This window comes from Heteronotia binoei, chromosome 2 (assembly GCF_032191835.1).
Source record: "Heteronotia binoei isolate CCM8104 ecotype False Entrance Well chromosome 2, APGP_CSIRO_Hbin_v1, whole genome shotgun sequence".
NCBI lineage: Eukaryota > Metazoa > Chordata > Lepidosauria > Squamata > Gekkonidae > Heteronotia > Heteronotia binoei.
The window spans coordinates 124003505-124019664 of record NC_083224.1 but is presented as its reverse complement, the minus strand read 5'-3'; the positions used below and the strand labels follow the sequence as shown (position 1 = coordinate 124019664).

The following is a 16160-nucleotide window of genomic DNA, read 5'->3' as shown; positions in this document are numbered from 1 at the left end:
AAGTGGTCTTAAAGGTGCAATTGACTCCTATTTTGTCTTTGTATCACAGTTGTAAGAGGGGTGCTCAAATAAGCAGGATGTGAAGGGAATGGCAGGCAATGATTTATATGGGAATGAAACAGCTTTTAAAGAGATCCTTTATAGAAGATGGCCTAGAATGCAGATAATGATGACCTGACAGACATCATATGCTTGTACTTTCAAAAGGCTTTTGACAAGGTACTGCACCAAACACTCCAGAGTAAGCTTAGCAGTAATGGGATAAGAGGACAGGTCCTGTTATGAATTAAAAATTGGTTAAAACGCCAGGAAGCAGAGAGTAGGAATCAACAGACAGCTCTCTCAATGGAAGGAAGTAATAGTGAGGTCCTAGAAGGATCAGTATTGGGGGTGATGCTTTATAATTTATTCATAAATTATCTGAAACTGGAGTAAACAATGTAGTGGCCAAATCTGCAGATGATACCAAAGTATTCAGGATGGTGCAAACCAAGGTTGACTGTAAAGAGCTCCAGGAGAATCTCCACAAATTGGGTGAGTGAGTAACCATCTAACAAATGAAGTACAATGTAGGTAAGTTAGTATGATGCCTTATAAACAACAGATGTTAATTCAGGCTTAGAGTTTTAGAACGCCTTAGGGAAGCCAAAGGCCTGGATACAATGAGGTTTTAACTGGAACTGGGACCTTTTCTTCTATGCAACAATGCAGTGAACAAGTGAGCAAAATAATATCCATCATCACAGGCAGACTATAGACATTAAATACATAACTTTCTTCTTTTTATTTAACCCATAAATGCAGTATCCAAATTTTGCTTATGGAGTCTTGCTGACTTTTTCTAGAATGGTTAACAATCCCTTACACATGGCTCTGATTTCTGAAAGTCCTAAAGTCAACCGCTTACATATATTCTGTCCACATAAATTCACTTGCTGGGTAAAGGAAGCCCAATATTTAACAAAACATAAACACAGCCACTGTTTCTGTTGACTTGGACAATGAGTTATTACTTGCATATTATAATGAGATAGTAAACTTAAGCAAAAATTTCAAGGTGCTAGCTGATATGGGGGTGACATTATAGATGATGATTTCAAGGATGGTAGGAGAAATGGTGGAGCCAAGCAACTGGCATGTGCTATGATAAATTAAAGTGTTAACACATACTTGACAACAAAAAAACTTCTGCACTAAATCACCAACATACAAAGATGTGTGGTGTCTTCACTATGTCAACTCCCCCATACAATTTAAACCCTCACCAATAACTTGCAAATTTAAAAAAAGACCAAAATTGGTAACCATGTTAGCCTGTCAGTAGCAGTAGAAAAGAGCAAAAGTCCAGTAGCACCTTAAAGACTAACAAAATTTGTGGCAAGGTGTCACTGCTCACCTCTTCAGATACCTGAAGAAAGTTCATACCCCTGCCACAAATTTTGTTAGTCTCTAACGTGCTACTGGACTTTTGCTGTTCTCTACTGCTACTTTCAAATTTCGGTTATTGCAAAAAGGATGGAAGCTCAGGACCCAGAAAGACTTGACCCTGAAACTTTTCAATGTTATTTATGGTCAGCCAATAAGAAATGTGCTATAAAACCCTTTAAAACAGAGAGAATTGTCCTTGAAACAAAAAGGCCCATGGAAATGGCCAGTGTACTTTGTAACAGAGATAGACTGGTGACGTACCTGCCAGGATTTTATTATTTGGTTAGAAGGGTTGTAAATCCAAATACTTTTTCCACAGCAAGATCATCTGGCTCAGATGAGCCTTCTGTTGCTGCTGCACCTCCTGATACATGTCTAAGAACTGTGTGGCCAAATGAAGCAATGGGACCTTTTGGTCTGAAGGACCAGATAATCCAGCTACTGCATAACATAGGCTTTGACCATCATCTAAATCAGGGGTGTCAAACATGCAGCCCAGGAGCTGAATCAGGCCCTCAGAGGGTTCCTATCAGGCCCTCAAGCAATTGCTTGTCATCTGCTTCCTTCTCCCTCTCTCTTGCTTTCTTCTGCATAACAGCTTGCTTTACAAGGCTTGCTCCATTACACAGGAGCTACAGAGCAAAGTCTCTATCTAAATCAGGGGTGTCAAATGTTCAGCCTAGGGGGCGAATCAGACCCTCAGAGGGCGCCTATCAGGCCCCAGAGCAATTGGATGTCATCTGCTTCCTTCTCCCTCTCTCTTGTTTCCTTCTGCATAACAGCTTGCTTTGCAAGGCTTGCTCAATCACACAGGAGCTACAGAGCAAAGTCTATATTTTCTCCATTGGCTAAGGCTCCTCCCTTGGAGAGGAAGGGGGGAGGGAGAGCCTGCTTTGCCAGGCTCTCTCATTTGCAGAGAACTACTGAGCCAAGTCACTCTTCCTTCTGTTGGCTGAGGCTCCTTCCACTCCTGGCTTCCTGGGGAAGGAAGGGAAGAGCCAGAGCTTCCTTTGCCCAGTTCCCTGGATCCCATGGGAGAGATACAAAGAAAGCACTTTTAAGACCAATGAGTGCTAATGTTTTAAGCATGTTTTATTTTAAGTTTTAACAAAAAAAAATCTTTAGTTGTGTTTGTTTGTGTCCTTTATAAAGTTTATATCTCTGCTACCTAATCTTAAATAGGTACACATATGGCCCGGCCCAACATGGCTCAGCCCAACAAGGTCTCATTTATGTCAGATTCATCCCTCATAACAAATGAATTCGACACCCCTGATCTAAATGTTATGGCATCTCAGAAGACAATGCAAGTCCACAAAAGACTGCCTGACATTTTAGTAGAGCCTTTGGCAAGTGAAAGGCATTAGTCTGTGATGGCTCAATACAACAGTGAGTTTCAGAGTACTGATGTTTCTCATAAACAAGAAGTTAATACTGCAAAAGTATACTTTGAAGCTGCCAAGGCAAAATGTGTGACACAAAAATGTCCAGAACTATTCCACAAAGATTGTAAGTCCATGTTTCCAGAAGTGACTTCCAATAATCTAACCATACTAACAGTAATTCAGAAAACTGCACATGATATAACTTCCTGAGTGAAGAAGTTGAAAGTCAGTGAGAGACTCTCATAGAAAATTTTATCATTGGTGCCAAGGAAATTTGCTATGCTTTGTCTGCCAAAGGCTATTCAGCAGATTTCATTGACCCAACTTCAGGATTGGCATTTTTTGGCCCTTATACAAACACCACCCTTTTTGAAACAGATGAACATTCTAGGGCTTTTTTTGTAGCGGGAACTCCTTTGCATATTGGACCACACACCCCTGATGTAGCCAATCCTGCAAGAGCTTACAGGGCTCTTATTGCAGGGCCTGCTGTAAACTCCTGGAGGATTGGTTACATCAGGGTGTGTGGCCCAATAATGCAAAGGAGTTCCTGCTACAAAAAAAAAAGCCCTGGTTATCCCCATTTAGGATTTTCCATTGAGGACCTTGGCTGCTGCAAAGTTATTCATCATAATCTCTGGGGAACACGTGTGGTGGTAGGAAGCACTTTCACCAACACTGCATCTGATAGCCCCATCATGAAAAAACTGAGAATTAATTGCATGGCACTATGCACTTGTCTTTCTTAAGCACTGTTCAATAAACACTGCTGGGAAAAATCAAGCGCTAAATTACACAGATTTGAAGTTTTTAAAAAATATATACTTATTTTAGGCAGTGGGTTGTGTGTATTCTCTACACAATCCGTAACGGTAGTTTACCTTTTTATTTAAGAAGTGTTTATATGTAAGGTTAAGGTAGTATTCTCCTGTTATAAATGAAATTAATACTTTGGAACACGAATCCTTGATTTCTAATGCCATTTCCATCTGTATGCCCCTGACCAAATCTGTAATTTATGTAAAGTTGCAAAATATTTTATAAATTGCAGATACAGTAGTTTTAATAATTACAATTAACTGAGAGGTTTTTTAAGTTTAATGAAGAGCCCCGTGGTGCAGAGTGTTAAAGCTGCAGTACTGCAGTCCTAAGCTCTGCTCACGACCTGAGTTCGATCCCTGGCAGAAGCTGGGTTTTCAGGTAGCCGGCTCAAAGTTGACTCAGCCTTCCATCCTTCCGAGGTCAGTAAAATGAGTACCCAGCTTGCTGGGGCGAAAGTGTAGATGACTGGGGAAGGCAATGGCAAACCACCCCATAAAAAGTCTGCCATGAAAACGTTGTGAAAGCAACATCACCCCAGAGTTGGAAACGACTGCTGCTTGCACAGGGGACCTTTCCTTTCCTTTCTAAGTTTGAACAAAACCAGCTTTGAGAGAAGAACATTCACAGTTGTACAACTGGCTAGAATTAAAGAAAAATAATCACAACCTTTTTTTTAAAAAGGTGCTACTAAACTCTTACTCTTTTCTATTGCTAAAAAAAGCTTGCACAGGTTGCAAGTTTAGAGATATTATTCAAAAAGTTATTTGAATAGAACTACCTATGAATGTTTCAGTAGAAATACCTGAATTATCAAATGTTTCAGTAAGACCTCTTTTGAACTGACAGAGAATGAATTCAGTTCAAAAAAGAGTACCTTGTGTTTCCAGTTCTTAGAATGCTTCCAGTGTATTAACAGAACTGTCAGCAAATATTAGAATCACACAATCACTGTATATGTATTACTGACACTTCTGGATCTTTCTCACACCCTGCAAGATAAAGCATGCCTCAGTGCAAATGAATCCAGAAGAGAATGAATTTATGTTTACCAAGGAAACAGATCTGCCAGAAGACTTTCAAAGAGGACTGTTTTCCCCACTTGGAAATAGAGTATGTTTGCATACACCTTAAGTGTCTACATGTGCAGCACAATACCACCAAGGGAAAAAGTTAACCACAGTCATATTCACACTTCAAGTTGTGATGATGTACTATAATCCAACTATTCTTTAGCAATATACATAAAGGGCATTTGTATATTACAAAATTATGACATAAAACCCTTTGTGATCCACTGTGTACAGGGCCATGTGTGATTGTTGCACTTTGTAGTGTACTGCAGTGAAAGATGTATGGCGAAACAAAGGGAAATGAACAAACACACAGCCAAAAGAAGAAGAGGGCCATCAATGTGTGTGACTGCCACAATCTGCATGAAAATCCCTAGTACTGGTGTTTTTGGGAGTTGGAAAAACATGTAATGTCTTTCTGTGAAAGTTTAGGTACCAAAGTAGGTGTGTGGATACATTTACACCTTCTTTGTCACAGGCTGTCACATCTGAAAATGGAACTTATTATTATTATTTGTTTATTTATATTCCGCCCATTCCCCCATTAGGGGCTCAGAGTGGAGTACAGCAAATAGAAATAAAATCACAATAAAATCATAATAAAACCAATTACAACATTCATCAAAGTGCAGCAAGATGATTCAGCAAGATGACATGACAGCAAGGTGGTATAGCACAAAATAATACTGCAATACAACATCACAGTACAGTAGTGCAGTAGAGCAGCAGAGTAGGGGAGAGGCCAACCGATCAATAAATAGATGCCCGCTGCCTCATCCAAAGACCTGGCAGAACAGCTCCATTTTGGGGGGACAGGTATGGTGTTAGCTACCTGATCTGCCATAGACGGAAAAAGGCAGACCCAGCAGCTGCTGTGATCTGGGCCTCCATGGAGAGGGAGGCGTCCAGAATTACCCCCAGACTCTTCATCTGTTGGGCCGGTACCAGAACAGCACTGCCCAGGGCTGGGAGCTGGATGCACGACTCGACTCAGGTACAGGACCTCCGTCTTAGTTGGATTTAACTTCAGTCAACTCTGCTGTAACCATCCAGCCACGGCTCCTAATGCCTGGGACAGCTGTTCAGGAGCGGAAGTCGGTCTGCCATCCATCAACAGATAGAGCTGGGTGTCATCAGCATACTGGTGACAGCTTAGAGAGAGATGTGTGGGGTTTACCTGTGTGTTTTAATATATAACACCAGTCTTCCACTCTTTAAGTTTAAGAACTTCCACACTCTTGCTAACAATATATGAATTTAAAAGGTAATAATTTTGTTGAATCTTTCCAAACCAAAGGGCTATAAAGGAAATCTCTTCCTAATGCCAGACAGGTTTCTTGTTGCACACTCAAACTACTATTTCTTTCAATTAATACATAGTAATCTAGATTCACTGGAGGGTTTCCACAGGTAGAAGGATTTCCACCTATGGAACATAGCTTTCTCACATTGCTCTGTCTGCTGCAGTCCAAAATGTCCATTGAGGAATAACACTGAGGGGACATTTGGAGGAGGCAGGTGAGAAAGCCCACTCTGCTGGTGTAAATTCTTCCACTTGTGGAAACATTCCAGAGAATCCAAGCCAATGTCACAAATCAAAAAGCTCCGTAACTCAAAGTTCAAATGACCACAATGGAATGAAAACACTAATTTCTGAAACATGTGAAAATGCTTACAAAATTCCACAAACTGCTTATAAGAATTTCAAATTTCTAACTCACTTGTACAGTTCCATTACAGGTTTTGCAGCATCTTTGTATTTCCTTAGCCTGACAGCAACAGCCTCTGGTTTATCATCTTCTCTCTGGATTAAAGGCTCACCTGTTATGTCATCTATCCCCTGTTTAGATGAAAGTAATAAGAAAAAACAAAAGCATAAAGGAATAGAGGGAATGCTTATTAAATCTGCAGATGATACCAAATTGGAAGGGGTTGCAAATACAGTAGAAGACAGAAATAGGATCCAGGATTATCTTGACAGGCTGGAAAACTGGGCTCAAACCAATAAAATGAATTTTAACAGGGATAAATGTAAAGTTCTGCATTTAGGTAAGAAAAATCCCATGCATGGTTACAGGACAGAGGAGACCTGTCTGGGCAGTAGTATGTGCGAAAAGGATCTAGGGGTCTTAGTGGACCATACAGTGAAGAAGAAGACTGCAGATTTATACCCTGCCTTTCTCTCTGAATCAGAGACTCAGAGTGGCTTACAATCTCCTATATCTTCTCCCCCCACAACAGACACCCTGTGAGTTGGGTGGGGCTCTCACAGCAGCTGCCCTTTCAAGGACAACTCCTGCGAAAGCTATGGCTAACCCAAGGCCATTCCAGCAGCTATAAGTGGAGGAGTGGGGAATCAAACCCAGTTCTCCCAGATAAGAGTCTGCACACTTAACTTCTACACCAAACTGGCTTAGTTTGAACATGAGTCAACAGCATGATACAGTGGCTAAGAAGGCAAATGCAATATTGGGCTGTATTAACAGAAGTATAGTGTCCAGATCATGTGAAATGATGGTATCACTTTACTCTGCTCTGGTAAGACCTCACCTGGAGTATTGTGTTCAGTTTTGGGCACCACATTTTAAGAAGGATATAGACAAGCTGGAGTGGGTCCAGAGGAGGGTGACAAAGATGGTGAGGGATCTGGAGACCAAGTCCTATGAGGAAAGGTTGAAGGAGTTGGGCATGTTTAGCCTGGAGAGGAGGCGGCTGAGAGGTGATATGATCACCATCTTCAAGTACTTGAAGGGCTGTCATATAGAGGATGGTACAGAATTGTTTTCTGTGGCCCCAGAAAGTAGGACCAGAACCAACAGGTTAAAATTAAATCAAAAGAGTTTCCAACTCAACATTAGGAAGCACTTCTTGACAGATAGAATGGTTCCTCAGTGGAACAGGCTTCCTTGGGAGGTAGTGGGCTCTCTTTCCTCGGAGGTTTTTAAACAGAGGCTGGATGGCCATCTGACAGGAATGCGGATCCTTTGAATTTACACACATAGCAATCAGCTTGATAGAGCTTGGGATGGGCACAAACCAGCTTACAAGCCAAAATTCAGGCCAAACTTGGGCTGGTTCAGAGCTCCAGAAGCAATGCTAAGGAAAAATGCATTCACTGTATGTTTACCAGACGTTTGGGCTGGTTCAGTTCAGCAGTTTGGGACTTGCCATTTAGCCCTTCAGTTTTGCTCCCACCGCAACCAAAGTGGCAGGGAGCAAAACTGAAGGGTTAAATGGCTGGCAGCAATCTAAACTCTATTTTGTTTCCCCCATCACAAAGTGGCAGGGAGAAAGTTTGGTTCCCCCTTTCTCTTGGCCACAGTGAACTGCAGCAAGGAGAAACCGAACTTGCCAGATTGGTTTGGTTCATGTGGGGCCCTCTTGGCTCAGTTTGGGGTTTGGGTCATGAGCCACTCCAAACTCCAAACCAAGCCACCTTTTAAAGGTCTGTGCCCATCCCTAATCAGAGCAGAGGAGAAATGCCTGGGGGCAGAAAATTAGAATCTCTAGTGAGATTCAGCATGGGGGGGGGATCCATTTTTCTGAACTTGTAAACGAATCCATTGTTCTGAATTAACTCAAATTCAGTAATCTCACTGTAATCTCTCCTAGAAGAATAGGGATGTAGGATTCTTATCTCACTACAAATGCTAATTTTCTGCCTCCAAGCATTTCCCCTCTGCTCTAATCAAGCTGATTACAATATGCATTGTACATCTGCATGAAAAAAACCCACCTTTCTTGGTTTCTAAGGTTCTATTGGACTCAATTCTAGTTATTCTACTGCAGAACACAGCTACCCTCTGAAACCATCTGTATCAACTAACAGATCATTCATCAAGTTATACAGCCCTAGCAAGATAAATTAACTTACGTGCACACGAGGGGGGTTAAATTCCATATTATATACTCGTCCACTAGCTGGGTGAATCCAACGAGCACTTAGGCGGTCTTTTAGTGTCTCAAAGGGGATGTTCAAGCTTATCACCAGATCTAGTTCACATATTTTGTCAAGTGCTTCAGCTTGACCCAGGGTCCTAGGAAAACCTACATGTGAGAGAGAAAATATCCCATTAAAATATGCAGGGTTTTTTTACAAAAAAGACCACTTTTTAAACTCCTATGAAACTATTTTTACAACTTCTGATTTTAAATTGTCTTAGCACCCCTGTGCAGCAGTTTGCAAAAAATAACTCTAATGCACTACCTCTGAATGGTTGCAGAAAGGACTTTACTATACAACCTCTGAATGGCCCTCTATGAAGGAAGGCAAACATGTGATAATATACAAGCACTACTAGGATCTGCATTATTACAGGAATTCTGCAATCTATAATCAGATAAACAATCATCTGAGAAGCAATCTACTATGCAGTTGAAAGGAATACATGGATTGCAATATGAATCTGTCATACCCTCACACCACAGGCAAGGGATAATCACTTCCACATGGCCTCTCAGCTACTGCACTCAGTTCCTAGACAGGAAGGAAAATAAATGACTTTCTATATAATGTCAAATGCTTTCTGAACACCACCATAGCAGATATAATAGACAGAACCACAAAACAGAAGTAGGGACAGATGGAGGGGGATTTCTCTACAAACCTGAATGATGTTCCAAACTTGCAAAAACCTCTGAAACCTAAAAAAAATGTATTGGGGGATTAACCCCTCCCCCAGTAACTACAGCTTTAAGAAAATAATGCTGTTGGAGGTTGCTAGGCAACCACAACAACATTGCCAAGCCTTGATTTTGGTAACGGAATGGTGGGGAAGAAGTGGACTAGGAGGCTCAAACAGCCCTATCTGAAAAAGGCCCTTCCCCCTCACTGTCATGTTCCCTGATGGAGAAGGCTCAACAGTGGCTACTGGAAACTGACTACCCCCAAAACTTGGCCTGGCCCAGCAGCAGCCACTGTGCAACCCAACCCATCATCAGCCACTATGCATCTGAGCCCAGGAACTGTGCAGCCCAGCCTGCAGCTGGCCAACATGCAACATGGCCAGACTTCTGCTGGGAGAAGGTGCCCAGTAGGAAAGAACAGAAAGCTGAACACCTGGGACAAGTAAAATTAGGTTGGGTGGTGGGAAGAAAAGAGTGAAGCAGGCTTGCTCTGGTGCCACTGGCTACAACCATGTCACTGGGCCTGGCCTGGCCACAGCGCTGCTCAGCCAGAGTTTTCCAGGGGAGACGCCACCAAGGAGCAGAAAGGAGGGAAAGCTGAAGGTGGGGGCAGGAAGGCTGGCTGCTGAGTAAGGAGAAAAGAAAGCAAAAAAGGGGAAAGACTATGTGGGCTGCCAGGGAAAGGAAGGGGTGAGCAGTGGAAGAAAAGATCTGGGGAAAATGAGATTCCTTTAGCAAGCTGTTAAAACATAAAACAATTTGCACGAAGATATAGTTCCAGCCCAGTTTCACTAATGGCTGTGCTAACTTTCTCCTTCAAAGGATTTTTTTTAAAAATGTAGGCAGTATTCAAAAATGCTCTTTCACATCTGAAGTGGGGAAATATGTATACTTTATAAATGAAACACTGCACACAGATTAGTAAGATCAGCATTATACAAATGTGTAGTTACTGCACTTGGCCACTTGCCCCCTCAGTAAAAAACTGTCACATATCAAAAAGAAATTATTACTATATTGCACCCTCAAACGTGACACTGTGGTTTGTTTTAATGCAATGCAAGAATCTTAAGTTACACTTGCATCAACGAAATTATTTATTAATGGAACAGAGCAGTGTTTGATACCTTAAAAGATGTCTGTTTGTAGGGTTTGGTTGCTCACAACTGTTACCTATAGTTCAAATAGGTCAAGGACCAAGTGGATCTGGGGGCTTTTCTTTTTTTTGTCTGTTTCATCATGAGACAAGTCACACCAAGTGAAGCTCACAGGGAAAGCAAAGGCCCACACCATACAGATATTTTCCCCTGGCTATTTTATACATTACAATATTAGGTGCATGCTTAATTAAAAATGTAAAGAAAAACTAACAAGGATCACATTTTTGATTACTCCAAAACAATCACTGTGATTTATGGCTACTATGTTTTCTAGTTAATAAAAATACATCTGGTTCTTACATATTACATAGATGACAGAAAAATATCACATCTAATAATGCGATCCTGTATCACAAATTTTGCTGACAGGAATATATCACAACTAATAATGTGATCCTGTACCACAAATTTAGAATAGTCCCATCCTTGTGATATTGTACAACAGCTTCAGTAATAAGTTGTAATAAATGCCAAGCATCTAAATCAGGGGTGTCAAACCCATTTGTTATGAGGACTGGATCTGACATAAATGAGACCTTGTCAATGTGTTCCTAATTAAGATTAGGTAGCAGAGATATAAACTTTATAAAGAACACAAACAGAATTAAATATTTAAAAAAAAATAAAAATAAAACATGCTTAAAACATTAGCACTCATTGGTCTTAAAAGTGATTTCTTTGTATCTCTCCCATGAAATCCAGGGAACTGGGCAAAGGAAGCTCTGGCTCCTTCCTTCCCCAGGGGACTAAGAGGAGGAGGAGCCTCAGCCAATGGAGAAAATAAGAGGTTTTGCTCTGTAGCGCCTGTGTGAATTTACGAAGAATTTAAAGTACTATCTGGTCACTGTGTTCAAGACTGCTGTGTACAAAACATATTGGACTATTTTGAAAGTTGAACTACTATGTGATTTCCTCAGGAGCTGCAGAACCAAGGATTCCTTTGAAGCTGAAGGACTACTAGATAAAACTTAAGACTGTATCTTTAAATGGGTTCATTTATGTCCTTCCTTTGCATCTTCGATGGGTGTTCTGTACATTAGGGTATACTTATATAGTAATTTTTTGTGAGAGTGTTTAGAATAACAATATAATTTTTTCACTTTATTTTTCATTGTTTCCTTTACTGAGGCTGGTTGTCATGGAACCTTAGGATTGTCTCTTGTCACTCACCTAGAGATTGGCAGCAATTGTTACCCAGGAGGAAATGGGTGGTTTGGAGAGTGGAGCGTATGGCATTGTACCTGTCTGAGGTTCCACCCTCCTCAAACCCCACCCTCTCCAGGCTCCATCCCTTAAATCTCCAGGAATTTCCTAATCTGGAGTTGGCAACCCTATCTCTTTCCCTCTGACTTCAGCTTTCCATTGCCTCCCTCTTCCCTGCAGCCTCTACCCAGGAAAAACACAGTCTTTCTCCACAGTGGGGGGAGGACCAAAACAGCTTATGTTATTTTTCTCTTCCCCTTTGATCTGCACAACAACCCTGTGAGATAGGTTAGGCTGAAAGTCTGTGACTGGTCCGAAATCAAGAACCTGGGTCTGGTGGACACCACTCTGAAGCCCTAACTCCTATGCCACAATGGCTATATTTGCTGTTGGACAACCTGTTGGCTACAGTTTTATCATCTTTGGCTGAGGGTTTGGAGGCCGTGGTGGGCTGGCTAAGGAAAAGCTGAACCCATCAAAGATGGCGGTTCTGTGGTTGGGGGGGCAGGGTTGGAGTGCAAATGCCGACTCTTGATGGGGCATTACTAACACCAGCGCCTACTGTCAAGAGCTTAGGAGTGGCACTGCATACCTCACTTTCAATGGAGGCCCAGGTCATGCATATTGCCAAGGCGGCATTTTTTCATCTCCATCAAGCTCGGCAGCTAGCTCCCCTCCTATCTCACTTGGACCTGGTCACAATAATCCATGCGATGGTCACCTCCAGATTAGACTACTGTAACTCACTCTATGCTGGCCTATCCTTGAGTCTGATCTGGAAGCTCCAACAGGTCCAGAATGTGGCGGTGTGAGTCCTGATGAGAACACCATGGATAGCACATATTCTACCTGTGCTGCGGCAGCTACACTGGCTGCTGGTTGAATATTGGATGAGATTCTAGGTTTTGATTATGACCTTTAAGGCCTCGAGTGGTCTGGAACCAATGTATCTACAGGACCACCTCCTCCACAATGTCCCTGGAAGGGCATTACGCTCCACTAGTCAAAATCTGCTGGTGATCCCCAGACCAAAAGAGGTCTGGCTGTCCTCAGCGAGGGCTGAATGCTCTGCCAGAAGACATCAGGGCCCTGTGGGATCTTTTACAGTTCCACAGGGCCTGTAAGGCAGAGATGTTGCATAAGGAAACTACCCCTGAGCCCGACTTGATATTCAAATATCAGCAGTTTTGTGTCTTCTTTAAGAGCTCTATCCTTTCTCTTAGTGTCTCAGAAGACTTCTTCCAGTGGAACATCATCGTCTCCAGCAATAACAAAGACTATATGCAATGTGCTTCATTAATATCATTGGGCTCATTGTTCTTCATAGGAATTGTATAGGACTTTTTATGGCCTTGGGACTGGATCTTTAGAACTTTACACTGTACTAGAATTGCATTTCATCATTCATGGACTGTGAGTGACCATATTGTGATATAGTCTTATAGTTGATATAAGACACCTACATGTTATTTATACTAGGGATTTGCATGGTCTATTTTGTTGTTTTGTATAGCTTCCAGGTAGAACCTGAAGATCTCTATCACAAGTAAGCTCCAAATAACATATCTCTTTCCCCCTGGAAAACATAACTGCTTTGGAGGGTGGACTGTGTGGAATCATATTCAGCTGAGGTCTCTCCCCTCCCCAAACCCTGCCTTCCTCAAACTCTACCACAAAAAATCCAGGAATTTCCCATCAACCTGGAAATGGCAGCCCTAGTCAGGACTGGCCCCAATGAGTTCTCCCTCAAAGGCCTTTAGTGATAACTATCAGACCAGCACTCTCTCTCTCACTTTCCCTCCCTCCCTCTCTGTGTCTGGTATGCTGCCTTGAGACATCAATCCTCCCTCCCCCCGTTTCTGTCTGTTTTCCTTTCCGAAAAAACGATGGAGGACCCTCAGTCAATCGAGGGAAGGCTTTCTCTGACTTTTTCCCTCCTCCTCCCTCCCTCAGCCAATTGAGGGAAGAATTTCTTTCTCTTCTCTTTGAAGCTGGAGGGTGGAGGTGGCTCTCCATTGTGACTGAGCAACAGGCAGCTTAGCCGATGGAAGATTAGGTGAACCGTGACCAGTCTGTCTGGAGAAGTATATTGTAGGGGAGATACTTTCTCTTCATCCTTGATTAGAGCTATACATTTCACTTGCAACAATGAAAATCAGACAGAAAGCTGTAGTCTGTCATTCATAAGAAAACAACATGATCATCTACAGACGTACTGCAAGCCACGTGCCATCTGCTCTCTGGGCCTCAAGCCAAGGCTGGCATCTTTATATAGCAGGGCAGGAACACTTTAGAATCTTGGCAACAATTTATTTCCCAGTCCACAAACTGCAGTATTTCAAGAATGATATATTTATCTGAGTGAGTGCCTGTTCCCTTCCTCCCTCACAGCCTCCTCAATATTAATGAGCTACAACTCTGCAACTGAAAAGCTGAATTCATGTACACGTAAGCAAATAGTGACCGATCTTGTTTAGCATGTTCTGAGATATATACAAGTTATATCCTCTCCCTCTTTCCCTCCAGAACATCTGTGCACAAATGCTATAGATAACACACACACACACACACCCAATGACCCAGCAATCCCTCCTCCAACCTGAGCTGTGCAGTGCAGCTGCAACAATAAACAAATCCTTTTAATAGTCCAAAATATGGGAGGGAATGGAAATGCAAGGCTTAGCACTACATATGCTTGCAAAGTCAAGGCTGCAGCAAGAGAGCAGTGAATTAACAGTGCGATATCTGGGGGACAGTCTGGTGTAACATGCAACTGAAGGCTATGAAGCAGGCCATCATGTACTGAATTCCCACCTTCTTGGACCCCCCCGACTTCTGAGACACTTTGTCAGGTATGTTCTCTTTTTAGTTCTATGTAGAGTGATATATATCACAAATATATTCTCTTGCTTATTAATTGTTCAGTTCTGAAGACAGAAAGACAGGTTGCTTACCTGCAACTGTAGATCTTCGAGTGGTCATCTGTGCATTCACACTCATGGGATAGAGCGCCTGTACCGATCCCCGAATCAGTATCTGAAAAGCCCGGGATTTTTCCACGCTCGGCGCCAATGGGCATGCGCAGGCGTCCCAGTACGCATGCTCACCGGTGCCAGCGCGGGGATCCCGCCAGTTCCTTCCTGACCGCTGGAAGCTCCTACTAAAGGGAGACCATCAGCAGTGGGGAAGGAGGGTGGGTAGTGTGAATGCACAGATGACCACTCGAAGATCTACAGTTACAGGTAAGCAACCTGTCTATCTTCTTCGTGGTCTCTGTGCTTCACACTCATGGGAGACTAGCAAGCAAGGCATACCTGGAGGCGGGAAGACAGTCAACCGGAAGAAACAGCTTGCAACACCGCAGTTCCCAACCGAGTCCTCTGCTGAGCATGCACGTCCAGCGCGTAGTGCTTCATGAAGGCATGCGGAGAAGACCAGGTGGCAGCCTTGCAGACATCAGTAAGGAACACGCCTCTCAGGAACGCCACCGACATGGCCATCGCTCTTGTGGAGTGTCCACGAACAGGTCCAGGTAATGGCTTCTTTGCCAACAAATAACAGAGTTTAATCATCTCAGTGAGCCATTTTGAGAGCCTCTGAGACGAAATCCTGGAACCTAGCTTGGGAGCAGCATACGAAACAAAAAGCTGCTTGTCCTTGGGAAAATTCTTTGAACGGTTCAAATAAAACAGCAAAGCACGCTTAACGTCCAAAGCATGCAACCTACGTTCCTCGTCCGAGGAAGGGCTAGGGTAAAAAGTGGGCAACCAAACTTCTAAATTGAGGTGGAACTGAGAGACCACCTTTGGAAGAAAACTAATGTCCGGAGCCAGGGAAACCCCAGCCTCTCGAAAAACAAGATAAGGATAATCACAACGCATCACCGTGAGCTCCCCAATACGACACGCTGATCTGATGGCAACCAAAACTGCAGTCTTCCATGACAGGAGCTGCAAAGAGCACGTGGCCATCGGTTCAAAAGGGCGACGAGTTAGTTTGTCCAGCACTAACATCAAGTCCCACAACTGTGGGGGCGATCTTGATGGTGGATGCAGCCTAAACAACCCCTTCAAAAACTTCTTGGACTGAAGGTGTACGAAAACAGAGTACCCCTCCACCTGATCATGGAAGGCAGATATTGCTGCCAAATAACACCTTGATGGAGGAGAAAACCAGGCCCACATCCACTAGGGATAACAAAAAATCAAAAACTGCCGACAACCCCACCCGGCTAGGTGAGACTGAAGGGTCAACTAAGAACTTAGTGAATCTCCGCCACTTCCTGTCATAGGAAGCGCGGGTGGACAGTTTTCTGCTGTTCATAAGGACGTGCTGGACCCTGTCAGAGAACCCTACTGGTCGATGAACCACGCTGTCAGCTTCAGATGGGGCACGTTGTGATGGAATACATGCCCGCCCTGAGCTGATAGAAGGTCCGGTTCTGCCGGGAACTGGTAGAAGACCCC

The 16160-nt window shown here is 43.0% G+C and overlaps 1 protein-coding gene and 1 pseudogene across 2 annotated transcripts in view; one reads left to right on the top strand and one right to left on the bottom strand.

Moving 5' to 3' along the window:
* Positions 1-16160, bottom strand: part of AK4 (adenylate kinase 4) — an 89171-nt gene that overhangs the window by 5915 nt on the left and 67096 nt on the right. For both annotated transcript variants that reach the window (XM_060231957.1, XM_060231958.1), the window contains exons 4-5: positions 8580-8752; positions 6427-6545 (exon numbers count right to left, since the gene is read on the bottom strand). In XM_060231957.1, coding sequence (XP_060087940.1) covers positions 6427-6545; positions 8580-8752 — 292 coding nt within the window. The remainder of the gene's footprint in view (positions 1-6426; positions 6546-8579; positions 8753-16160) is intronic.
* On the top strand, positions 1612-3876 carry LOC132567800 (cobalamin trafficking protein CblD-like; annotated as a pseudogene).